Source organism: Saccopteryx leptura, chromosome 11 (genome assembly GCF_036850995.1).
Source record: "Saccopteryx leptura isolate mSacLep1 chromosome 11, mSacLep1_pri_phased_curated, whole genome shotgun sequence".
Lineage (NCBI taxonomy): Eukaryota > Metazoa > Chordata > Mammalia > Chiroptera > Emballonuridae > Saccopteryx > Saccopteryx leptura.
The window spans coordinates 11373698-11400308 of NC_089513.1; the positions used below are offsets into that span (position 1 = coordinate 11373698).

The 26611-nt window shown below is 40.6% G+C and overlaps 1 protein-coding gene across 1 annotated transcript in view; it reads right to left on the reverse strand.

Annotated features, from left to right (window-relative positions):
- Positions 1-26611, reverse strand: part of CDH20 (cadherin 20) — a 202655-nt gene that overhangs the window by 14667 nt on the left and 161377 nt on the right. Inside the window, exons 3-9 of the mRNA XM_066353104.1 lie at positions 23809-24103; positions 23132-23251; positions 20581-20748; positions 17587-17774; positions 9003-9256; positions 2940-3076; positions 489-610 (exon numbers count right to left, since the gene is read on the reverse strand). Of these exons, the coding sequence (XP_066209201.1) occupies positions 489-610; positions 2940-3076; positions 9003-9256; positions 17587-17774; positions 20581-20748; positions 23132-23251; positions 23809-24103 (1284 nt within the window). The remainder of the gene's footprint in view (positions 1-488; positions 611-2939; positions 3077-9002; positions 9257-17586; positions 17775-20580; positions 20749-23131; positions 23252-23808; positions 24104-26611) is intronic.

Below are 26611 nucleotides of genomic sequence, written 5' to 3' on the forward strand. Positions count from 1 at the left end.
GGGGATAGGTAAGTAGATTACATAGCATCCTGAGAACCTGGCAGGCAATCCTGAAACAAGGTTCCTGCGGCCAAAAGTGAAAGGGGATGGGAATGTTGAGAAAATAAACTTTCCCTGCCGGAATATTTTCAGAGATTGGTGCTGAACCGAGGAAAGGGGAAGCCTCTTCTTTCTTTTGGTCTTCATGGCTGCTCACTTCCGGCCCCCAGAGCACACGTCATTCCAGTTGGTTCTATACAGTTCAGTGACACGGTGGGTAGGTAACTTATTACAGGCTAGCCACTGAGTCAAACCATCACAAAGCATCCTTTAGGTCATAAAATGTAATGGAGTCTCCCAATAGGTGTCTTAAGAGATACACTGGTGCAGCGCGATCTACAGAGAAGTTGGGGACTCTGAATTTCTCTGATGGCAGATTTGGTTCTTTGTCACCATCATTTTCATGTTTGGGGAGTTAACCAAGGTGCACGCCTCACAGGCCCACTTACCTGCCCCGATTTGGCATTCTCACAGACAAAAGCTTCATAGAACCTGGGGAACTCTGGGGCATTGTCATTCACATCTAAGACTTTGATTGTGACAGAAACACTTCCAACCTGGGAAGGATTGTCTAGAGAAAGCACAAAGATACACAAAGGTGAGGGTTTAGTAGTGCAGGAAAGCCGCTCTAGACACTTAGGTATTTCCCTTTCATCCTGGATTTTAAAGGAATGGCTAAAGCACGTGGAAATGGCAGCCCAAGCATTGGATCATATGTCACCTGGTGAGAGTGTGCCCAGAACGCAGAAGCATGGGCAAAGGTGTGTGCCTGCTCTCAGGGAGAGAAGGGCCAGGCTCAAGGGGAAGCAGGTGTCACAAAACGAGTCTTTAAAGGAGGTTTTAAATCCCTCACTTGGCTCATACTTCAGGTTCTGGAATTCAAGGGGGTCAGTTCTATATGCTGGGTTTGAAAGTAGCCCATTTCTAATCGAATGCATACTATGTGACTTGGCTTTATTCCCGTTAAATAATCCATTCTATGAATTATGGTTCAGAAGACTTCAAGTTATTCACAGGAATACAGATAACACTGCACATTTATTTGTGCTAAGGGACCCAGGGGATATTACAGGATCAAACATACGCAAATCCCCATCTTTGGCTGGGGAAGGAGAAGTTACTCATTGTCACTCACGGGGAAATATCTTTTTGGTCGGTGTTTTGTTTGGCATTACCACACAGTTTCACAGCCCCAGTAGTTCCCTTCTGTCTTTTTCTGTTTGGGCCACCCTCCCAAGAAGACAAAATAGGTATTATAAGATATAGCAATTATTCTTAGTAAATAATTTTATTAAATCTCAGAATGCTTTATTCTTTTGGTGCATTTTTCTTTCTTAAGAATACTTATGCTCTCCTGTGTTCTGCCCCCTATTTCTATGGCTTAGCCAAAAATGCTTACATATTTACATTTTTTATTATAATGATGGAACTTGTTTATAAGAGGAATAATGAAAATTTCAGAAAAACAGGATAAATATGAACCACAGTCCTACCAGCCTTGTTCTTTATGTGCTGTATGTAATATTGCATATGTGTCCAAAATGCAGAGCTACACACACACACACACACACACACACACACACACACACATACACACATACACACACCAGTTAAGCTAAATAAAAAAGTTGGATTCAAGACTAATATTTTAGGACAAAGTCTTGTGTCACTGAAATATGCTTTGAAAGCTCAGGCATTAATATCTTCAGGGCAGTCTCATTGTACTGACTATACCATAACTTATTTAGTCAAATTCATTAGACATTTAGATAATTCCCACTAATAAATAATACTGCAGTAGACATTTTGGTATATAAACCTTGGTTAATATGTATGATTATTTCCTTAAGATAATTATTAGAAGCAGAATTCTTGAGAAGAAGAGTAGAGTTATTTTGGGGAGTCTTAATACAGAAGATTAATGGCCCAGGGCCCTCCTGAATGGCTCTGCATACTTTTGCCAGTACCATAGGGTCAGCTGTTCTCCAAACCTCTACTATCACTGGGTGTGATTAAAAAAGGAAATGCAGTAGTAAATAATCTAAATTTTGTTAAGTTTATAATAAACATGTTAATCTCAATTTTGTTATTTTTCTATTCCTTTTTTTTTTTTTTTTCTGAAGTGAGAAGCAGGGAGGCAGAGAGACAGACTCCGGCATGGGCCCAAATGAGATCCACCTGGCATGCCCACCAGGGGGCGAGCTCTGTCCATCTGGGGTGTTGCTCCATTGCAACTGGAGCCATTCTAGTGCCTGAGGCAGAGGCCATGGAGCCATCCTCAGTGCCCGGGCCAACTTTTCTCCAATGGAGCCTTGGCTGCGGGAGGGGAAGAGAGAGAGAGAGAAAGAAAGGAGAGGGGGAAGGGTGGAGAAGCAGATGGGCGCTTCTCCTGTGTGCCCTGGCCAGGAATCGAACCCGGAACTTCCATATAGCAGGCTAATGCTCTGCCTCTGAACCAACCGGCCAGGACCTTCTATTCCATTTTTAAGTTTATGTTAATAGATCTGCATTTTATTTTAAGGTGTCTGAAATTCTTGTATGCATATATGTGTGCAATAAGGGTCACTGTCAGAAGTACTTCCTTTTATCCAGTGATAGTGTCTTACTCTACTTGCATATTTCCAATCTTGTCAAAGATTGAAAGCCTCTTAGGTTTCTCAGGAACTGTCCTTTTTCCTCATGTAGAAGTCTAGCTCCTTGGTTTAAGGATGCTATTTTTTTTTTTACAGCTTTTGCATGCTTTATTTTTATCTCTAGTATGGGACTAACTATACAGCAGATGCTTAATAAGTAATTGAACTAAATACAGTCACCTACATGACTACGATTATTGTTTCTTTCTGTGAAAAATACAATTCTTGTTCCACACTATATAGAGACCAGTTTATTGTGTTACTTACTCATTTCCATAGCAAGGATAGTGATGTTATGCCAAGAAAATTCTTCCCGGTCAAGGGGTCTTGCAGTCATCAGGGCACCTGTGGTAATGTCAACATAGAAGAATCTTCCAGGGTCACTGCTTCTGTCAATGGAATATCTGCAAAAAACACCAATTAAACACATCGTCTCGTCTGGATAAATATACTGCAGCATATTGCATGAGAGAACTGAGTGCAGACCATGTGAAACAGGACTCCATTAGTTTCGAGCTGTGGACACTTGGAAGACTGAATTTACTGTTTTATTATGTCCACCCTCCCATAACCCCCATAAAACCAACAATGAACTATTACATTGTTCATTGATTTCCTGATTCATAAAATAAACCTTAGGGCATTTAAAGATCAATTTTAGCTATTTTTAAAGCTTAAAACTGCCCAAGGTGTTTGGAACACGCTGAATATCAAGTCCTACATACCTTTGTTCAAAATGAATTTTATTCAAATAACTTCTGAAATGCTAGATTGGAACTGGAAAACACAGTTTAGTGATTCTGGTCCCCATAATTAATATTAATTACTGAGAAAAAGAGATTTGCATCAGGTCCTTTGTAAATGTGCTAATGACTGACCTGTCTGCAAACACACTAATGAATTCAGTCGCTGCAGAGTGCTTATCTGTGGAATGTTTCTAACAGGGTGGACCGGGTCTGTCGAGGTTGCTTATTGTAAATAAGCCTGGAATTTATGAATTTATGAGGCACAGCTTGTGGAAAATGTCATGTGAGCTGTGTAATTAATGTATTATGAAAAACAGATGTTTCATAACCACAACAGCTCCTTCTGTTCAGGCAAGGCACTGAATACCAACATCCATTGCTTATACTTTTATGTTCAGTGTGGACCAGCGTGCATCCTTACGCAGGAAAATAAGGATATTAAAAACACTTGTGCCTGATAGTTTCAGACTTTTCCAACTTGTGCCTGATAGTTTCAGACTTTTCCAAGGAAAGAATACTTGGCTTGTACTTTGCTGTTGTCTGTATCCTTTGAGCCATTATTTACCTTGGTATTGGAAAGATCTATAATTCCTTTTGAATATGATTTGACAGTCCGACCCTTTGTGTTATCTCATCTGTGTCAACTTGCTTGATTCCCATCTTGGGAGATTTAGTAAGTGTGGAGGGAATTTAAGGCATCTGTATATTGAAAACCCTCCATAAATAATTTGATATGTAGTCATGGTTGAGAGCCATGCTTGAGAACCTTATGTAGTCCTTGGTAATGACCAGTAATTTATAATATCTGTCATTATTGAATACCAGGCATTTTGTAGCTTCTTTTTAAATTCTTACAACATCTCTTGGAGGTTGGTATTATCTCAATTATCAGAGGAAACTAAGACTTAGGTCACTTTTAAACAGTTGCACAGTTAATAATTTGCTAAAGTAAGATTTGAACACACACACACCACACACACACACACACACACACACTCTTACTCTAATGTATTGGGTTCAAAATTCTATTTAAAGTTGCCAGCAATAGTGAAATTCGGAAACTGCCATTTAGTGGGACTAAGCAGTTTCTTTAGTACATTGCTTTTCAAACTGTGGGTTAGTTAAATTGCTGCGGTGGGTTCTAACTAATGTTGAAAGAAAATGAAATAAAATATCATGTCTGTATCAGACTGTCACATGCAGCTTACTGCCAGTGTTGATGGTGAAACTTCTGTCTCAAATATATGTACACACATATATATAGTATGTGCACACGTGTGTATTATTTGGTATTATGTTTTGTTTCAAATATGTATTTTTTTCCTGCAGAGATTCAGGATGGCTATTCAGAGAATTACGAATTAAAAGGAAAGGTGACCACCAAGGGCTAGAGAAGTTGGAATCACTTCAGTGACACCTTTCCAAGAGTCGGGAAATTCAAGGAAGCAGATTAATGTCTGTTTCTGGTTTTGACCCTATTTAGTGACCACTACTGCTGTCAGGTCTTGATATATACACCTTACTCATTTAATCTTCACAATAGGTACTGTTATCTCCATTTTACAGGTGAGAAAACTGGGGTGCGGAAAGGCTAAGTCACTTGTCCAAGGTCTCAGCTGGGAATCATGAGTAGGCCATTGGGTTGTGGGCTCCTGTTCATAATTACCAGGCCAAGTTGCCTCATGGCACATAGAATGAATGAGATTGTTTAAGGAAACAAAACCTGATCTTTTAAAAAAATTTTATTGAATTTATTGGCGTGACACTGGTTAATAAAATTACATAGGTTTCAGGTGAACAATTTATAATATATCATCTATATATTGTGTTGTGTGTCTGATCTCTTCTCAAAGGTAGATTAAGCCATGATAGCAAACAATAGAATTTTTATTAAAGAACAAACACATGCCTATAGAGATTATTTGAAATTAACTGGAGCATTCTTTTCCCCTAGGTATAATTAGTGATTTAGTTTCAAAGCTTACTGGCTATTTTAAGGGTTGAATTTGTCTTAGGAAAAACATACCGGGTGGCTCCTGAGTCTTTCTTTGAGCATGCCCCCCCCCCCCCCCATGAGTGAAGCCAGCATTCGGAGCCAGTAACCCTGATGGCCGCTCTCCTGGCCGCAGGCCAACTGAAGAGCCGCTGTAACGAACCGGCTTCCTGCACTCAGACTGACAACGCCATGGCGCTGTCACAGGTGGCGTGGGAGACGGAGTGGCAGAAACAGCTAACTGAAAGCCTCCGAGAAGCACGGCCTCATCAGGTGGGATCCCTTTCCCACTTCACTCAGGGCCTGGACAGAGGCGGTTACAGCATTCAGAACTCCCAGTGGGACACTGAGCCAAACTTCGGGAGGTAGGAGCACAAACTGAAGGTGTTCGTACAGATGGAAAATGAGGACATTGGAACACACCAGTGAATTATGTGGGTGGTTTTCCTTTCTCCAACCATCCTATTCTCCTGTGGGCATGGACACACACACAACTCCCTCGAGCGAACCGTGGCTGCTGTGCTTTGGGCTCCCCGCTCACTCGCCTGGCTCAGAAGAGCCTCTGAATTCAGAGCAGTTTGGAGGGAGGCTCATGGCAGGCTCGCTAATCCACACACACGCCTGGACGGTGCAAGAGGGCTGGCTGTTTCACACAGCACGAGCGACTTCACTTGCCAAATGGTTTAGTTCCCCGCTTGCCAGAAATTCCTTGAGCATTTACTAAAATTTTAGGAGATCCAAACATTGTATTTTTCCTGTATAAAACTATATCTGTAGACTAGTTGTGGGATTTGCTAGTATATAATGACCTATTTCTATGCCTGGACACACCATAAACTTCTACAAAGAGATGATAAAAGTTCTAATAATGTTTTAAAAAAGTTAAATGGTTATTTGTTCCTAACATTTAAACTTTAGGTAACATGTTGGTTTTTGGGTAATTTAATATGTATTTTCTTTTTAGGAATATAAATCTCATTTATTTATAATAAAAATGCAGAAGATAAAAAATAGCCAAGCAGCATATAACATAGGCAAATTATTTCAAGAGAAAATAATTTTTATAGGAAAAATAAGGATAAATTTGGGGAAAGATAACATAGAGTAATTCCCAAATGGGTTTATTAAATGATGGCCAGACTCTTGACTTCCAGGTGCTTTTCCCTTTGTGATTCCAGGAGCTCTGATTTTCTGCTTGGGTCCAGGGACCATTCTTTGTTCCTGGGGGACAGTACAAAGAGTCAGGGACATCATATCTAGCAATATGAATAATCCTTCTTTGCAGCTGAAATGTGGAGGGAGAATGACCCTCAGTTCTGAGAAGTGGGATTCTACTTTGCCACTGTGTCCGAGCCCTTTGTTACCGCCAGGCCTGTGGCTGTTGCCTTGTTCTTGCCAGTTTCTCTCTCAGAACCCAGAGCCCTCCCGCCCCCCAGAATAATTCCAGTGGGCCCTGCTCTATACCTCCAGCGTGTTCACTCTTGGGTTCCTCTATTGGAGGAGCAGGCATTTCATATGGACTTCCATGGTGCTAACTGTGTGTCATGCTGGCCAACTGGTAGCTTTCAAGGGCCCCTGAGGTGAAGCAGCACTTCCTGTTAGCAAGACAGGATTCCTCCATTTTGTATTCCTCATTTCATTTCATGCCTGTGGTGGAGCTGGGCCTGCTGGTGTCACTCCTTCCTTCCTAGCTATGTCTTGAGACAACTTTAGTCCTGAAAAATGCACATTCACTTAGAGTGGGGGTGAGGGAGGTGGAGTGGTGTGGTGTGTGTGTTTCTTGACTGCATTCAGCCTCTTTTGCTTGTCATTTAGTAATGTGACTCCTAACAAAATCATATTTTCAGTGCTTACCATGGAGGAGTCCAGAGTCAATCTGGAAAGATGTGGAAGTATCCACTGAGTATTCTGTTATACATTTAAACAGGTTAAGGTAGAAATATTACTCCTATAAAGTTGTTATAACTCATAAAGATTAATTGACTTCTAAAAATCAAAGACCAGAATTCAAACAAAATCACTGTACCCATTTTAAATGCCTGAAAATGTAAAATGTTTACGAATTGATCAGAGGAAGCAGATTTCCTTCAGTGTAGTTATTCTCAGGAGAGAACCTCCTTTGTTAAACTGAAAAAGCACATTTTCATTACATACAAAATAGCACTAGGTTGAGGGAAGTAGCTGACAGAAAAGGCATTCAATAAAATGGGGTGTATTTAAAATGTGTTAGCTGCATTCAAGCCTCAGATTGTGTGACTTGCAACATTTAATGTGACAGATGGCCGCAAACAGCCTTGGCCCCCTGATCTTTTGTGTCAGGCTTCAGAGGCTTGGCAGTTGCTCTGGAAGGTTGAAGTGTCAACCTGTCCACCAGCTGTTTGCACTTTGGTTCCAGAGTTGATGGGAAGTGACTGTGGCTGTAAGAGCAGTTCTTCTTCCCTGTCTTGGGGGGGGGGGGGGGAGCATCTTGGTGGGATCCGTAAGTTAACACATTTTGGAGAGACTGATTTGTGGGCTGACAGTAGAAAGCCCTGTCTGACCAGTCTACGTGGCATTGAAGCCATTGGAAACACGAGTAGTTTTCTGTGTCTGTTCTTTTATGGTGTTTGGAAATATATATGTCATGTTTTCCCCCATTTTTTTTTTTTTTCATTTTTCTGAAGCTGGAAACAGGGAGAGACAGTCTGACAGACTCCCGCATGCGCCCGACCGGGATCCACCCGGCACGCCCACCAGGGGCGACGCTCTGCCCATCCTGGGCATCGCCATGTTGCGACCAGAGCCACTCTAGCGCCTGAGGCAGAGGCCACAGAGCCATCCCCAGCTTCCGGGCCATTTTTGCTCCAATGGAGCCTTGGCTGCGGGAGGGGAAGAGAGAGACAGAGAGGAAAGCGCGGCGGAGGGGTGGAGAAGCAAATGGGCGCTTCTCCTGTGTGCCCTGGCCGGGAATTGAACCCGGGTCCTCCGCACGCTAGGCCGACGCTCTACCGCTGAGCCAACCGGCCAGGGCCCCCCATTTTTTAAAGCAAAAAAGTCAAAGGTTCATAACAATCAAAAGCATGTGCAATGATCACTTTTAATATTTACCTCTAAGATTCAATAATTTTTAACATTTTGACATCTATATATCTGTTTATCTGAATTAGTGGTTCTCAGGTGGGAATACTTTCACACCCCACCCTCTTCAGGGACTTCTGGCAATATCTGGGGACATTTTAAGTAATTACAGTTTGGGGTGCTACTAGCATTTAATGGTTGGAGGCCAGAGATGCTGTTAAACATTGTGTAACGCACTGGAAAGCCCCCACAACAAAGAATTATCCATCCCCAAATGTCAGTAGGGCTGGGATTAGAACTAAGAGGTGTGTGTGTGTGTGTGTGTTGCTGAACCAATTGGCAGTAAGTTGTAGACATAATGGTACTTCACTTCTAACTATCATGAATAGGCCATGCTACTTAAATAGAAAGAATTTTAAAAAATAAGAGAATCTCCAGAGATAGAAAAAGCAAAGGGAAAAAGTGCTAGAAAATTTGATGCAAGGGCAGGGAAGACTCCATGACATAACGAAAAGGTGAAATCAGTGGAAAAACCTGATTGAGTTGTTGGTCACATCTGGGTCCTTGGCAGAAATGATTTGTATGGTTGTTCCAATTGTCACATCTTCAGGTACCTCCACAAAATAAAAGCGAGATTCAAATACGGGGGGCTCATCCACATCTTCCACACTGATGTGCACTGTGGTTGTGTCCTGAAAGGGGCCCAGGTTCAGAAAACGCATCTCTAGATGAGGATTGGCTCCCTCCACTTTTAAGGTGTAGCTTTTCTTGCTTTCAAAACTCAGGGGCTGAAAAGTAATGGCAGGAAAGTTGATTAGCCAATAGCATATAGGTCAGGGTTCCAAAGGATGACTGACATTAGTGGCTAGTGGGGAGATCCCCCAATTCATTAAAATGATAGGAAAGAGATACGGGGAAAAATAAGGGGAATTCCTCTTTTGTTCTGTAGTTCTTGGCCTTAATGTCAGTTTCAACAACTTGGATAAAGAAAGTAAGAAAGGTGCTAGATGCTTCAGAGATGGTGAAGAGAGCCACTGTACTCTGGGCAAGGCTGACTCTAATACAGCTGCTCTTTAATCAGCACAGTCATCTTGTCTTTAGAGATGTTTGCTCATTTGAAAAGATGTCATGATAATTAAAGTTCGAATTCTGTTTCAGAATACCCATATAACTGGGGCCTAGGCTTTTTTGTTTTCTTCCTTAAAAAAATTCTTGAGTACAAAGGAAATAGTGACTTTTTCCAAGAAACTATCATAAGCACCCTTCCCAAGAGTTCTCAGGGTACTGTGTCAGATCAGTATTTGTGTATTTGGTTTGTATCGTAGATGATATTTAAAAAAAAAATCTCTTTTAACAATCTACTCTAATGCCTCATTTTACAGTTGAAGAAACAGACTCAGACCTCAAAAGACTGAACCAAACTGACATGGTTAGTTACAGTCAGAATAGAAATGCTGGTCTGGACTTCAAGATGTCCCATTTAGTGCTCACCGACAAAATAAAATTTTATGGCATAATTTTTTTTTTTTTTTGGTGTATGTGGTTCTTTTTTTGATCTAGCCCTACCTGCAGAATGTTTTATATCAAAAGAAATACAGCACTTCAGGACCGAATGTGAATACTATCTTTTCAGAATAATCCATTTATTTATTTAATTAATTTTTACTAACATAATGTTTAAATGTCTTAAGCACAATTACTTCAAAACATCGTCAATAATAAAAAAATCATAGAAAGTCAGTCTTGTAAAGTAATTGCAGAGAATAGCAAAGCTGTTACTAAAGATGTAATTTACATACATTAAAATTAATCTCAGTGTCAAGTTTTGTAGGTTTTGACAGATGCCTGCATGTTTCCACCATGATAAGATACAGAGTGATTCAGTTGTTCATGTAGGCAGGTACCTAGATATTGATGGGGAAAGAGAGCCAACGGAGTTGGACATTCTATTCTATAGAACTTGGAAAGCCTGCTTCAGTAGGAAGCTGCATCATCCCATGTAGCTTAATTAACTGCACATTTCTGGGTTCCATTGTGCCCTCAGAGTCCTTTGTGCCTCAGTCCTCCAGACTCGGGGTTGTGAGGAATCTCCCCAAGGCACATCTTGGGGAAGTTGTTTCTGTGCTTCCACTGTAAGACCTGTGCAAGGGAAGCCAGAACGGTGACTACAGAGCCTTGTCAGTCTAGCCTCGAAGAAGGATCTAATTGATTAGCAGGAGGAACAAATCCAGGCCCACAAATTTTTTAAAGAAACTAATTGATTAGCTTAGGGGATGCTAGTTCTTCTCAGCCTGAAAATAGAAACACAGGCTTAGCAAAGTTCGCTCTCCTGCTTGGAAACGAGTTTGTCCTGCTCATCTGTTCGCGGGGCCTGCAAGCAGCAGCCATGCTGCATAGGCTGGCAGTTGGATGGTCTCCCAAGTACAGGCTCTGAGCAGTGCTTGACCTGGACTGAGCTTTGATGTGGACTAAACCATGGTGCAGGATATCTGGATTTTGGTTTTTATACTGGGCTTAACGAAGAGAAGGTGGAAAGGAGACATTGAATACCGGTAAGCAACCTTATGTTTCAACCTTGAATAAATTTTACTGCAAAAGTCTGAGTTCTCCAACTGCAGGTCCAATAAAATGCTTTTTATATGACACCATACAGAAACCCCACTTCCAGAAGATTCAGAACTGATATCACCATCACCCCTGTTCTCCTCTGCCCTGTGCTCCATTGTGGGAAACCCCTCCCCACTGGCAAGCCCTGATCTATGCTCTATCTATTCTTACTGCAAGAATATCATATCAATGGAGTTGCTCAGTGTATACTCTTTTGAGTCTGATTTTTTTACATTTAGCATGATACATTTGAGATTCACATATGTTGTGCAAATGAATTGTTTATTACTTTTTATTGCCAAATAGTATTCCATTGTATAGATGTACCACTATTCATTCTCCACTAGGGGTACATTTGGGTTATTTCCAATTTCTGATGGTTTTGAAGAAAGCCATTGTGAACATTTACATTCAGGTTTTTGTGTGAACATAGGTTTTCTTTTCACTTGGGTAAATACCTGGGAGTGGGACTGCAGGATTATAAGGTTAAGTACTTCTAAGAAACTTCCAAATCAGTTTTTAAAGTGGCCATACCATTTTGCATTTCCACCAAGAATGTATGAAAGTTCTAGTTGCTCCACATTCTTGTCATTATTTGGTTTTATCAGTGTTTTTTATTTTAGCATCCTAGAGCATGTGATGTGGTGTCTTGTGGTTTTGATTTGCATTTCCCTAATACTAAATAATGTGGAACATTTTTATAAGTCTTCGTAAGACATCTTTATATATTTTGTATTCAAGTCTTTGATCAGATGTGTGATTTGTGAGTATTTTCTTGCAGTTTGTGCTTTATTCTTTTAATGTCCTTGAAGGAGCAGAAACTCTTAATTTTATAAAGTCTTATTTATCACTGTTTCTTTTGTAAATTGGAGTTTTGATGTTATATCTAAGAAATCTTTGCCTAATCTGGGTCACAAAGATTTTCTTTTATGTTTCCTTATAGAAATTTTATAGTTTTAGTATTTTTGCATTTAGGTATATGACCCATTTTAAGTTTATTTTTGTGAAGTATAAATCGTTCTTTTTTTCTTTTCAATATGGATATACAATTGTTCCAGCACCATCTGTTAAGGAGATTAAAGTGAGTTTTTAATAATTGTTAAAATTGCTTTTAAAATAAGTTTCCTAGTGTCTGACCAGGTAGGTGGTGGTGCAATGGATAGAGCATCAGACTGGGATGCAGAGGACCCAGGTTTGAAACCCCAAGGTTGCTGCCCTGAGCGTGGGTTTATCTGGCTTGAGTGCGGGCTCACTAGCTTGAGTGCAGGGTCGCTGGCTTGAGCATGGAATCATAGACATGACCCTATGGTCGCTGACTTGAGCCCAAATGTTGCTAGCTTGAAGCCCAAGGCTGCTGGCTTGAGCAAGGCGTCACTAGGTCTGCTGTATCCCTTCCCCTCGCCCTGGTCAAGGCACATATGAGAAAGCAATCAATGAACTAAGGTGCCGCAACGAAGAATTGATGCTTCTCATCTCTCTCCCTTCCTGTCTGTCCCTATCTGTCCCTTTCTCTGTCTCTCTCACTGTCACAAGAAAAAGAAGTTTTCTAGTGATCATCACATTATTGTTTCCTTCATTTAAATAATTTTATTATTTAAAATTGAAAGGCATTTCCCTAAATACCCTAAAATTTTATATTTCCCACAAAAATATGAGCTTGACTTTTTCTTTCAAAAAGTTTTCTTGTTTTTTAAAATAAAAGTATTGTTTATTTCCTATTCATAATAGTAAATTACAGAGTTGTAATGTCTCAGCACCCAAGTTCCAAATTCAAGAACTTTCTTAGAGCTGGGACACAAAAGTGAATTGCCATTATATTCTTAAAAACTGAGTCATGAAAATTATGGCTCAAAATAGTAATGCAAATCTAAGTAGAATTAGTTATTTCTTCCTCTGTTCCCATAACACTTTTTCATAATTTTATTATGGCTCTTCTTATTTTGTACTACAGATATTATTGTCTACCGTCCCTCAAGGGCAAAGGCCATTACTTGGTCAGATTTTTACTCCCCGGTGCCTAGTGAGGGCCTAAAACTCAAAAATCAAAAAAATTGTTACATGAAATAGTACAAAAATGTTTTCCAATATGAGTATTAACAAGTACTGGTTGAGTGATTATATATATCTATAATGTTACCATATTTCAATGATTTTAAGGTGTACATTTTTTCGTGTTTTGACATTTTGGAAATAGGGTTGATTCTCTGGTTTTAGACCCAGTAGGAGATAGGGTACATTTTTTTCTATTTGTGCAAGTCAGATCTGATCAAAGTTGTTCATGTTGTATATAGTTCAGTTGAATTCTGCACATTGTTGGTATTAAACATGTTGAACTTTGTTGCCTTCTAAAATGTCTTCAAAAAGTTTGTTTTATGATTCAATATTGAAACAAAAGTTGTGTAGGCAGAAATGGCATGTAAACAACAGCAGGGAGTTATTCTGAGGTTAGTGAAGCAAATATATCTCTGCAAGAGATTTTCAAAAACTGAGCTTAGGAGTAAGAAAACATTGCATCGCTTAAATTGGCAAGAGTTTTTTTTTTTTTTTTTTTAAGTGGTATATAATATAAACAAGGATGGGATTTACATTTCATGGACATCTTAGGTTTGATGAAATACAGGACTTTGCTCTTTGTGGCCTGCCTAAGAGGATAATGGACTCAGAACTCTTGTTTACTGGGTGCTGGGAGATAGAAGACATACTGAAGACGGAGAATGGCATAGCAGCACGCTCACAGAATGAAGACTGTTCTGAAAATGTATATTTCAAGTTATCTTTCAGGTATTTACGAGACTGAAAATCAATTGATTGATTACTTAAAAGCCATAAAGACCCAAGATACTGAATAGTAGTAATCAGTGTGGCTTTATGAAGACCCAGTTCTATCAATTCAGCTTAATTTCTCTTTTTGAAAAAGTATGTGCTTTTTAGATGAGTAAAAGGCCTTAGGGAAATAAATCAAAAGCAGAACTTTGTTTCCATTTTATACATCAGTAATACAAAGTAGGAAGATGGGTGTGGATCAGTCATCTGAGTGAATGCTGTTCCAAACGCACAAATTGAGCAGTCAGTGGCCTTTGGAGTATTTATTATATTTGACTTGCCCATCTACCCAACTTATTGACCTCTTTCTTAATTCAGTTTTCTGTCACCTTGTAAGTTCAGAAGAGAAATACAAATGACCCTGACAAAACTGACACCTATTTTGATTAAACATGGATGTCGTTTTAGTAGTGACAGTGAAGGACTGTGTTCCGTCTTTTGAGATTTAATCCTTCCCCAGGTGTGGGAACTAGAGAGATGACATTCTGAAGTTCCTTTCAGATACTCGGTGCTATGACTCTGCCTCCTTATTATATCTTAATAACGACATAAATTAACATTACATTATTATTTAGAATTATATATTATTTTAAGATATAAAATTTGAAACACATTGAGAATTCTCAAAGCTTTTTTTCTGATTGCTTTTTTAAAGAAAATTTTTTGCATGAAAGAATCCACAGTTATTCAAAACTTTGAGCATTTCCCTGTTTACAACTACTGGTCATGATAAGCAATGTATTAACTGTAAACTTCAGCCAGACTGTAATAGAGGAATGTTCTTAATCCTATGTCATACACTAAATTTTATTATTTCTATTTCTCTTTTATAAATTTATAAACCCGTGTGTCACTAATTGTCAAAGAATGAGAAGAAAATAAGGAACTAAAATATTTAAATTACATCCAGACTTATTGGATGACTCCGAAATGAATCTCAGCATTCTGCACTGTTTTGAAGTCATCATGCACTGGTTATAAGGATTCCTGGTTGGTGAGATGCTGGTGTATTTGTTCTTCTGCTGAATTTGATTGTACCTTAAGTGAAACAGGAGAGACGTGAGCTCTTCTCTTCTAAAGCAGCATTAGTTCAACCCTGGGGAACCCCACAGAATCAAGTTATTAAATGCATTAGCTTCGGCCACATTCTCCGTTACGACTTTGTTGCTTTCATCAAGGTCTTCCATGGTCCTCATGTCTGTGGGTAGTTTTTAGTGTTCTCACATGACCTGCAGCAGCATTTATCACAGGCGGTCATTCTCTGCTCTTGGCAGGTGTTTCTTCATGCCTTCCAGGACACTACACTCCCTTGATTCCCCTCCTTCCTGCCTGCGCTCTCCTTCTCGGGCTCCTCACTTATCCCTGCTCTGTTCCCTGACCTCATCACGCTGGGGTGCTGCGGGGCTCATTTCACTGCTTTCTCCCTCTATGCTCAGTCCCTTGGGGTTTTTTGAAATTTTACTTTTATTAATTTTTAGAGAGGAGAGAGAGAGAAGGGGGAGGGAGGAGCAGGAAGCATCAACTCCCATATATGCCTTGACCAGGCAAGCCCAGTGTTTTGAACCAGCGACCTCAGCATTCCAGGTCGACGCTTTGTCCACTGCGCCACCACAGGTCAGGCAGAATCCTGTTTTATTTTCTTTAAGTACCATCTGAGTGCTTATGACTCTCATTTATATTTCCAGCCCAGGAATCTTCTCCAAATGCAGACTCCACTTGGGTATGTAATAGACACTGCAGATGTCACATGTACAGAACTTAATCCCAGTCTTTGTCACCCCTGCCTCCTTCTCTGCTTGCAGACTTCCCATCTCAGTTAATAGCAACTTGATTCACCTTGTTCCTCGATTGACTCCTTTCTTTCTTTCATAGCCACATCTGATCTGTTAGGAAATCCTCTTGGCTCTACCTTCAAAATACATCCAGATTCTGACCGCTTCTCACCACCTTCATTCCTACTACCCTAGACCAAGCCACCGTCATCTCCTGCATGCATTATTGCAGTAACCTTTCAGCTTGGTCTCTGCTCCCATCCTTGTCACAATGGTGTTTTCTTGACAAAACCTACATGGTAATCATTTTATAATGAAAGTTCAGTCATGCCACATATTTGTTAAAGTTCTCCAGCTGTTCTCCACTTTTCTCAGAGTGAGACCCAAAGTCCTTACATCAGCCTATAAAGTCTTACACAATCTGGCCCTCTTGCTACTTTTCTGAATTTTTAATCTCCTACTAGTCTTTCCCTCCACTCAGTCTTTTTTTTGTTGTTGTTATTTATTTATTTTTTTGTATTTTTTTTTATAAATAAATTTTTATTTTAATGGGGTGACATCAATAAGTCAGGGTATATATAGTACATATATTCAAAGAAAACATGTCCAGGTCATCTTGTCATTCAATTCTGTTGCATACATTTAACCCAAAGTCAGATTGTCCTCCGTCACCCTCTACTCAGTCTTATCATCTCCCTTGTTCTTCAAATAAACCAGGCAAAATCCTGCCTCAGGACTTTTGCACTGATTGTCCCTTTCCTCAATGTCTCCATGCCCATTTGTCCCCTGACTGCCAGGTACAGTTCTCATCAAAAGTCATTTATAGGACACCTCCAAGGGTTGTGTATTGTCAACCTGCTCAACTTGGTGCTACGATTCTGCCCACTAATGTAAATCTGTATAAAATATCACTTCTCTGGAAGGCCAAACCCAACCACCCAATTTAAATTTAGTCCTTCTGGCTCTTCTGATACCAGTTTATTCTATTTTATTCATTCCTCATGGTACTTACCAGTTCCTACTCTATTACTTTATTGACTGCCTTGCAACTTTGATTGTCTTCTTCCTCTACTAGAATGTAAGCTCCATTAGGGCAGAGATGTTTGGCTATTTTATTTACTCTCTACATTAAATGTCTAGAGAAATACCTGGCACATAGATAGACACTCAACAAATATTTGTTCAGTAACTAATTTAAGATATCTTACGTTTTCAAATGTATTTAAAACAGAAGAGGAAGAAGATTAAACCAATGAGTTTTTGAATTGATTTCCTCAGATATGTATTTACTAAGATATTAAAACTTTAATTTTTAAAAACTTTTATTTTTCACCTGAAGATATCCATCCATATGTGCTTTATACCACCAAAAGCAAACAAACAAACAATAGTTTATATTCAGAAAACTTGGTAATGTAACATGAAGCAAAGGATTTTCAAGTGATATTCTCACCTAACAGCTATGTTTGATAAAGCTTTTCCAGGTCTAATTAGCATCTATGTATCTGTAAGTAGCAATTTAAAAATCCTTGTTATTTATTGATTTATAAATATTATTACAGCTTATGTTATTGTTATTTATGGTATACTGTGGTAAAAAATGAGTTATTCAAGTGCAAATATTGATTAAGTCATTAACATTATTAGGAAATTAAGCTATAACAGTTTTTTAAGTGGCTAAGTAGTGAGCTGGGAGAAATGATGTCTTTGTAATGTATTTTTATCATGATCTGCTACTCTCTCTGTAAAATGATGACACAGTCAGTGTTTATAGGTAAGCAAAAGGATTAAGAGTTTTTTAAATAATAGAAAAGTGTGCTTATTAGAGGATTTGAAGCAATACATGTCAGTAGTGCAACAGCCCATATTGACATCTCATATACGTTCAAAGACTCCATTGAAATAATTTGGATTACCTTCTTCACAGTTATGATGCCGACTTGGAAATTGGGGTCTGTGTTAATGTCAAAGGCGTCTGCACCGTCTCCATCCACAATAGTGTACTTCATCTCTGCGTTGATTCCTTCATCCAAGTCCTTGGCAAACACTCTCCCCACAGTGGAGCTGATGGGCGCTGATTCCAGCACACTCATCTGGTAGTGTTCTGTGAAGAAAGGTCAGAGCATGCAGTCTTGTCATTTGTCACTATAAAAAGTGCCTCATCAGTATCACATCATATAAGCCAGGAATGCTGTGTAAACCATCTTTGTCCTGGTTCAATAATTAAAACTTGAGTATTACAGATAAAAACCGAGGTCCGAAGAGGCAGTGCTGTTGGGTCTCAGACTGTCCTGGAGGTTCGGTAAGGAGGGGCCAAAGCAGCTTGACCATAATCCTAAGAGTAGGACGAGACACAAGCAAAAATATTTCTTATTTCAGTGCATCTACCTTCAGGGTGGCAGGGAGAACCTTGCTTTTCAATCTTTCAGTCCTTCCTAATGAACTTTCCCCAAATGTTAATTCCTTCTGAGGAAGAAAAAACACTGAGGTTACGAAGTACATTTTATTCTGTTCACATTTCAAATGCCCACGTTTCCCTTTGTGGCCTGGCCAGTGTAGTACTGAGTATCCATCTCTGACCAGCTGCCCTTGTCCACATTTACTGGTGACCAGCGATCTGTAAAGGAGGAACGGTGGCCAAGAGCGGCTCCACCAGCTCCGTGTGTCGTCTGTCAATGTGGTCCTGCACCTGGGACTGCTCACGGATGGCCTCTTCCTGGACAGAGCTTGGATGTGTCGTGTCCTCTTGTTTTAGCATAGAACACCCCCAAAGTTCTCACTTATGTAAGAAGCTCAGGGCTTGTTATGTTCTCCTTTTCAACCTGATATCCTGGATTCACGATGCAGTTTATTTTTGTCTCCATGGATTATAGCCTTACTTACCTTCTCAGGGGCTCAGCTTTTTCATGCTCTTCATCATTTTGTCAATCATAACGTGACTAACAGGAAAAATCACATTTTCAATATGTACATAGTCTCCTGTCTAATATGCATTGCCAGCTACAGGGAAGCCTGGGATGTGAGGGCTTGATTTCAGAAAACTGGGGAGGCTGACAGCACCCAGCCGGCCTGTAACTCCCTCCCTTGCACAGGAGAAGTGATGCCTGTTCTTTGCCAGTATGAGCCAGGAAATTGCCAGTGTCTGTACCAAGCTGGCAGGCATTCGGATTTCATGATCTCTTTCCATTCACTTCCAAAGTCGTTGATGGATTAGGCTATGCTGTTGTAGAACTTTTGGGAAACACAAACAAGATTCTGCCTGCAGTTTTCTCCACACCAGGAAAGCTGTGTGTTCTGTGGTTTTAAAAAAATACATGTAATTTCTTATCTGGTATCCTGCCTTTTTGTTTCATGAAATCTCATGGGGACTTGGCGTGTACTAGTTGTGTATAAATATTTGAGCTCTTGCTGTATTTGCATTGATAAAATAGGTGGTACACTTGGTTTGGCTGACTCAAACTGTAACTATTCAGCTGATAGCCAGGCTTGATTCTTTGTTTTTAGTTCAGTGGTTATTCAATCGGATTTCCCTGCTCCAGTCGTTCTCCCTGGAATTGTGTCTGCTGCTCTCAACTCCTCCAGCTACTCCTTCTAAATGTCTTCTCAACTTCCTGTCCTCATTGCTGGGCTCCATTCCACATCATAGCGCTGTGCTTCCACGTTGCCTGAGGACATTTAATCTGATTGTCCTGCTGCTACCTCATATTCAAATCTGTATATGTCTTCCTCATTCCCTGACTCTAGTTCCATTATTATGCATCCTCTGTTTCTATCACTAGTACAGTTTCCCTGTCACCCAGTCATTGTCAGCTTTGATTCCACTCTGCCTAGTTCCTTTAGCCAAGAAATCAGTAGGCAGAAATCCATGTTTTCACATGTCTCAGTCCACTCCTGCCACTTCCTCAAGTCTTATTAGTTTGAATCTGGACCACTCTCAGAGTCTCCTAACAGACTTTCATGCTTCTTGTCTCTAGCCTGGCCAACCCATTCTGTGCATGGCTCTCTAATCATGCCTTCTTTTGTGTCTATCCCTTGCTCAAAAACTTTTCTGTGATTTCATTAGACAAAAACACATGCCAAACACTAAAGACAGGTCTTCATTTCATTAAACAGAAAATTACACTTGCAACTCTATTTCCAGGTGTGTGTGTATACGCACACATGCATGTATACACACACATGTAATTTTCCCCCCTTATATTGAGGTGTTCTACTTGAATGAGCTCTGGGAGAGCAGATATTTCCTTTATTTGGTGTACTGTTCTATATCTCATACCTAGAATGGTGCCTAAAACAAATAATTTTTGAATTAATGATGGCTTCTTCTTTCTGGAATGTTTTCCTTTCTGTCTATTTAAATCTTTTATATTCTTTAGCCCCCTGTTGAAGTCTCATCCTTTTATGAAGCTCTCATTCATCTTAGTTTATTGTGAAGGCTTCATTCTGCATTAACCAATAGGTATGGCAAATGCTGCTTCTTGGTTAAGTCTTTTTCTTTCTTTGGTTAACTTGATTATGTGGAGTTTCCCTGTGTGCATTCTCAACAGGGCCCAAAACTTGGTTCTTGCTGGGAGATGAAGAAACCCTAGATACTCAATGGTCGGTGGCTCTCTGAGGTTCAACTTGACCCAATGAAACCTTATTCCTTAGCATTTAACTTTATGAAAAGGGGCAACACATGGCAATAAGGAAAAAGGTCTAAAAGGGCTCATAGGGGGCAACAATGAAAAATGTAAGAAACCCTGGTTAATGCTGTGGGCTAAGGGAAATGGTTATGTGAAATTTGCATGACAGCGGAGGAAAGGAATCCTGAATGGATGAACTTAAGAAAAACTCGGTCTTCCTCTTTCACCTCTATAAAGCTGTACCCCTCTGGCCTGAGACCTCGACCTCACTGGTTAGATACTCACTTTGGGGAAAGCGGGGTGGGTTATCGTTGACATCCGAGAGGGTGATGTTGACCGTTGTGGTCCCAGACAACCCTCCAAGCTGTCCTCCCATGTCCTTGGCTTGGATAATCACTTCATAGTATTCTTTGGCTTCTCGGTCCATGTTCATGAGTGCCGTCCTAATTACACCTGCAGGGTAGAAACGACTTTGTTCTTAAAAACAAAACCGTCAATTTTTAAGATTGAGTTCTAGGTTTCTCCCTTGTGTATTGTTAATACCTAGAGTCAAGATGCACATCACCTGTACTTTATTAAACTTGAGGTCCGAATCCCAGCCTCAGAGAAGTGCTGTGCTGACACAGTTGGTGAGTAAATGCGTTCCGGTCGAAAGCGCAGAGGGCTGACTTCCTCTGGCTGCATTACCGAGGGAGTGCAGGAGGGGGCAGCAACGGCCCTCTAACAGACTTGGGGACAGCGGTCCTGGCGATGTCAGGCTGCTGTGTCTCACTAAAGGAAACTGGGGCTGCGGGCCCAGAAAACAGCTTCCTGTGTCTGCAAACCTATCATTTTAGCTCGACTCTTCTTCAGCTCTTCTTTCCTTTAGCCCCTGGAGCCCCTGCAGTGTGAATGACTCTCCTTTAAGAGACTCTCCCCTAGTCTGCTTTTTTCTGCCTCCCCAGTGCCTATCAGCAGGGTTGGACTTCGCATTGGCTTTTCCTTTTGTTATATGTTCATTCTGTGTTGTTATGTTCTGGTAACGTTGGTGCTTCACTAAGTTTTGTGAGCTAGGACACAAAAGGTGCTCTGAGTTATTTCGAACACGCATAAGGAACGCACTTCCCCAGACGGTGGGGGCAGTGTGGCAGTGTGCTAATATGGCTTCGTTAAGAGGAGTCGGAATCAAAACGCAGAGAAGTGTGTTTTGACCCTGCCCGGGATGTGTGGTCTTGTTTTATCTGCTGCTTAACCCTTAAAGTTAACTTCCATATACTCTAGGCAAAGATTAAAGACTTGTTTAGTGCAAGTTTACAACGTGCCCCTTGGCTAAACAGACCTTTACACGCCAAGGGACGGGGTTGGGCACCACAAACCGTCCCCAGTTTAACCCTTACAATGTATGTACTGCATTTTAGTAACAACATTCTGAAGTGAAATATGCAGAGTTTTCTTTTTTAAAATGCCCCATGGGCACAGCAATAATGATCATTTCATGTGTTTTTGACCTCAACACTAAAGATACCTCTGGGAGCTGTCAAAATAGTGTAAGGTTTCTCTTAGGACTTAAAGGACACATACCCTCTTCCTGTCTGCACTTTTCCTCCCTGTGGGCACCCTCATATCCTCCCCATTTTTAGAATTGTTAAAGTCACTGTTTTATAGAACACCTAACTGTAGTCTTTTTTCCTTCCTCCTACTAATTTACACTCCTTCACTTTTTACCTTTATGATACAATTTTCTGAATGCCTGTTTCCCCTTAGGACTTCTGGGAAAAAAAATTTATCAGGTTGCTAGAAAAAAATGCATTTTTTTCTCTTTCAAATAAAGAGATGACTTTGAGCATGCACCACTGACTCTACCTCTGTGGCTTTAAGTTTCTTTACTTTGGGTACTTGCTAATTACTCTTAGGTCTTCAATTCTCCTGTATGTCAAATGGGAATAATGATACTTCCATGTATTTCACAAGTTCACAGTATTTCTAAGCTCAAATATGGTAATTTGCATAGAACTATTTTAAGAGGGAGAAAGCTTGGCACAAGTGCCATGTAATGATACAATTATTACTCTGCCAAACTCAAAAGCATTCAAGGGAATTCTTCACGATATAACAAATACTGAACTTGAAGCTCTCAGGTAAAACTGAAACAAAATGAAATGAGCTTCCATTGATTTGTCCTTTTCTGCCACGTTGCTCCTACCCATCAGTTCTCTGCTATCCCCCTTTTAGAGCCTCCCGCTCAACAGCTGCCTTTGGGGGGCACATCCCATGCTCTGTGCTCTTTTCCTATCAAATCCTGTCTGCCAGCATTCATTCATTCTGGCCTTGTCCTCTGCTTGGTACAGGGGTAAAGAACATCAGCCCACTTGTCAGGGGATAGCTCTATAATGAGAAGCACTTTTTCAAGTCTCAGTTTCTAGTTTCCTTGCCTATTAATTGAATAGTGATAGATTGTGTGATTTCTATAAGGCTCTTTCTAGTTTCAAAATCAATGGTTCTAGTTCTATATTAAGCCGGGTTAATGTCAATCCTCTCAGGTCTTCTTAGAGTTATAAAAGGTCTTAATCCCTGGGAATAAATACAACCATAGTATATTTTGAAGATAATGAGGAAGCACTTCTGGTTATGCAGGCCTTTGGGCCTCTCCAGTCCTATCCTGTCTGTACATAGCACTGCACTGCTCTTACTCACAGTGCTGGTTTGCCTTCTTAATGCCCAGGCTTATACTAATTTTCCCTAGTTAATACACTCCCAGGAAGGTCCCTGGAAAGGAGAGTTGGCTCTGTCACAGTCACAGTTATAAATGATTAGGGAATAAAGCAAACGCCCCTGATACAACTGTTGGATCAAATACCTGTTTTGGAGTCCACAGAAAAGTACGGTTGGCCCTGAAGAATGCTGTATACTACCCGGGCACTGTTGCCGTAGGTTGGGTCATCAGCATCTGTGGCTGTCACCTGGATAACAGAGGTCCCTGAGGAAGAGAGATGGTGGAAGCCTGGTCAAGTTGAGTTGCTAAAGGCTGAACTCAATCCTACATGGGCAATCTGAAGGCTTGCTAATGTATGTTTGCTTTCTTGGAAGGGCCCGTTCCTAGGTCAGGCATCTATAACTCATATCTTGTACCTCTTTAGAGAGCAGGGATGTGAATTATGTTTTAAATTCTTAATAACCAGTAAAGACAACACAATTTTGGGGTCTTCATTGCTCTTGATTTTACCAAAATGCTTCTCCTTTATGAATCAAACATTAACCATCTATCCATCCATCCATCCATCCTTCCATCCATCCATCCATCATTTTTAAAAAACTAGAACTGAATAACAACTCCAGGCTTATTATTAATATTATTACTATTTTTTTACTATAGTTGATTTCAGTAGTTTACTGCCTAAGGACTTGGTTGTCACTTTTGGTTCAGTTTTATAATTTGTTAGCTGTTCTTCACATTCTCTCCTTTTTTACATTTGGACAGGAGGACCGTCTATAGAGGAATCACTCTGTATGAGAATCACTGAATCTCCACCTTACCCACTGGTGACATTTCTGGCACAGTGGCCACATAAGGTCCATCCAGAAACTTGGGCTCATTGTCATTGATGTCCTGGATTTTAATGATGAACTCTGACTCCGGCTCCATTGGCCTGCCTGTCCGCCTGTCCAGGGCTTGAGCCCTTAGCGTGTACTGGGCCCTTTCCTCTCGGTCGAGCCTCTGAATGGCATGGATGTCCCCAGTGGTGTCGTCGATGGTAAATACGATGCCTGCACCTTCTCCTGAGAGGATGTATTTGATGGATCCATCCCCCCTGTCCATGTCTGAATGAAGCTGGGGGAAAAAGCACCGAAATCTCATTAGGGATAACGAACAGGTGTCAGAAAGAAATTGATTTTTAGTTTGCTCTTAACATATGCTCTCTTTTCAAACAGGAAGAATTTTTAATTCAAATGTTTAAATTGTCTACAAAGAACTAATATTCATTGAACATAATTGCATCATAGAGCAAATATAAGTTGGGAAATAAGTAAAGTTTTCCACATCACATTCAGCATCCTAAACTTACTACTTTTTTTTTTTTTAAAGTCTCTCTCCTTGAGAAATAGAGAAAATAGTAAGGAACTCCGGGAAGTGTAGGTCCCCAACGTGAGAATAGGAACAAGGCGAATAGGCAAAACCAGCCTTTCCATTAATTTTATTTTTTAAATGGAGAGTCCTGAACATTTTAAAATAAAAAAAGTGTTGATGTAACTTAGGCTTTGGAGTTTCAGAAACTATGACAATTTTAAGTTGGCCGAAAACCTGATGAAATGATTAGAAATAGGCTGTGGCTGTGCCCTGGATGCTGTTGGACTTCTGGGGTCTGCAGTGCCCGAGTCTGGGCTCCTGTTCTGCACTTCCTCGCAGCAGACTGTGTCCGCTGGTGCCCCAGCTGCCCAAGTGGATGACAACGGCTGGTTATCATTCTTTGCATCAGTGCCTCTCTTTCTTCGGTGGGACCAGTTCCTGCCCTTGTAACTGGATCACACAAGTCTGTAAGTGGATGGTTGCATTAGGGACATGCTTTTATGGGCTCATGCAACTATATTTTCTTCCAAATGACTTTGTAATGACTCTTGAAAGGAGTCCAGGGGCACTGTTTTCATATTAAACCTAGAAATAAATTTCTGCATCTCTAATTATAGACAATGTATATAGGTGGCAAGAACCCTGGAATTTTGTACTGTGTATAATTACCAGTCTCTCTCTAAAGGGAGCAACAAAAAATTAGTTATGTTTAGTCAGTTACCACTAACTCTGTTGTAGCTGGGGTCATTAGCACTTTGAGTAGTTTGGAAAAGTGTATGAGATTTAGTTTATAAAACACAACCAGTGTTAGACTTAGGCCAGAGAGGCAAATATATGTCAGTTATAAATTGAGTAGCCTTTGAAAAATTATTGTTTATAACTCTTAAAAGTTCTCATATTAGACATAAATGTAGAGAACAATGTGAATACTTATTTGCAGGGTTGTTGGTATCATTAGAAATTAATGAGGTCCTGGCCACTTGGCTCAGAGGTAGAGCATCAGCCTGGTGTGTGGAAGTCCAGGAGAAGTGAACATCTGCTTCTCCACCCTTCCCCCTCCCCTTCTCACTCTCTTTCTCCTCCTGCATCCATGGCTTGAATGGTTTGAGCAGGTTGGCCCCAGGTGCTGAGGATGGCTCCATGGCCTCACCTTAGGCACTAAAATAGCTTGGTTGTCGAGCAGCAGAGCAGCGGTGCCAGAGGAACAGAGCATGGCCCAGTAGAGGGCTTGCTGGGTGGATCCCAGTAGGGGTACATGCAGGAGTCTGTCTCTCTGCCTCCCTGCCTCTCATATAAAAAAGAAAAACAGTTTAATGAATACTTACTTTGAAGGGCTATTTGGATCATTAGAAATTAATGGATATAGAGCACCTAGCACAGCATTTTCCATAACAAGAACCCTATAAATGATGCCAATTATGATGATGATATATGTGCATAAAGACAAGGGTGTTAACATGCCCACCTCATCTCTGCTCCCTACAAACCTTCAGGCATGTAGCAGAGATGGCAGAAACACCTGTTGGCTTTTTAAAATGCATAGCCCACTGGCAAGAGCTGCAGAAGGCTGCCTGAAGCATTGCTAGGACTGTGTGACACTGAGGATTAAGTGGCACAGACACCAGGAGGACACTTGAAAATGGATTCACAGCGTCCTCAGATGAGGATAGTTGGGAGGCTGTGGCTGGCTTTGAGCTGACCTCAGACTGACTTGTGGCCAGATCATGCAGGCAGAGCAACCTGGCTGCCTGGAGGAGTTCAGCTATGTCTTATCCATGGAAAGAAATAAGAGAACAAAATTGACCGAAAATAGCTGTGGGTCTCTTTCTACTTAAAGAATTCTGTTTAGAATACAAAGTGCTCATATTTCCTCATTCTATATACAGTTCATTATTTTCCACAATCTTCTATTTATGCAGTTAAAAAAGCAGAGGTGCCCAGCTGTTACTGTGTAGACTAGAAAGCCATTTTGTTCAGACCTGGCCACAAAGAAATGAAAATCCATTCCATGTGAACTGTGTTCCAGGCAGAGGAATGGAGTCAGGAGAGGAAGGGCAAGGATCTCCGGATTTTTTTAAAAAGATTTTATTTATTTATTTTAGAGAGGGGATAGAAAGAGAGAGAGACAGAGAGAAAGGAAGGGGAGGAGCAGAAAGCATCAACTCCCATATGTGCCTTGACCAGGCAAGCTCAGGATTTGAACCAGCAACCTCAACATTCCAGGTTGGTGCTCTATCCACTGTGCCACCACAGGTCAGGCTCAGGATTTTT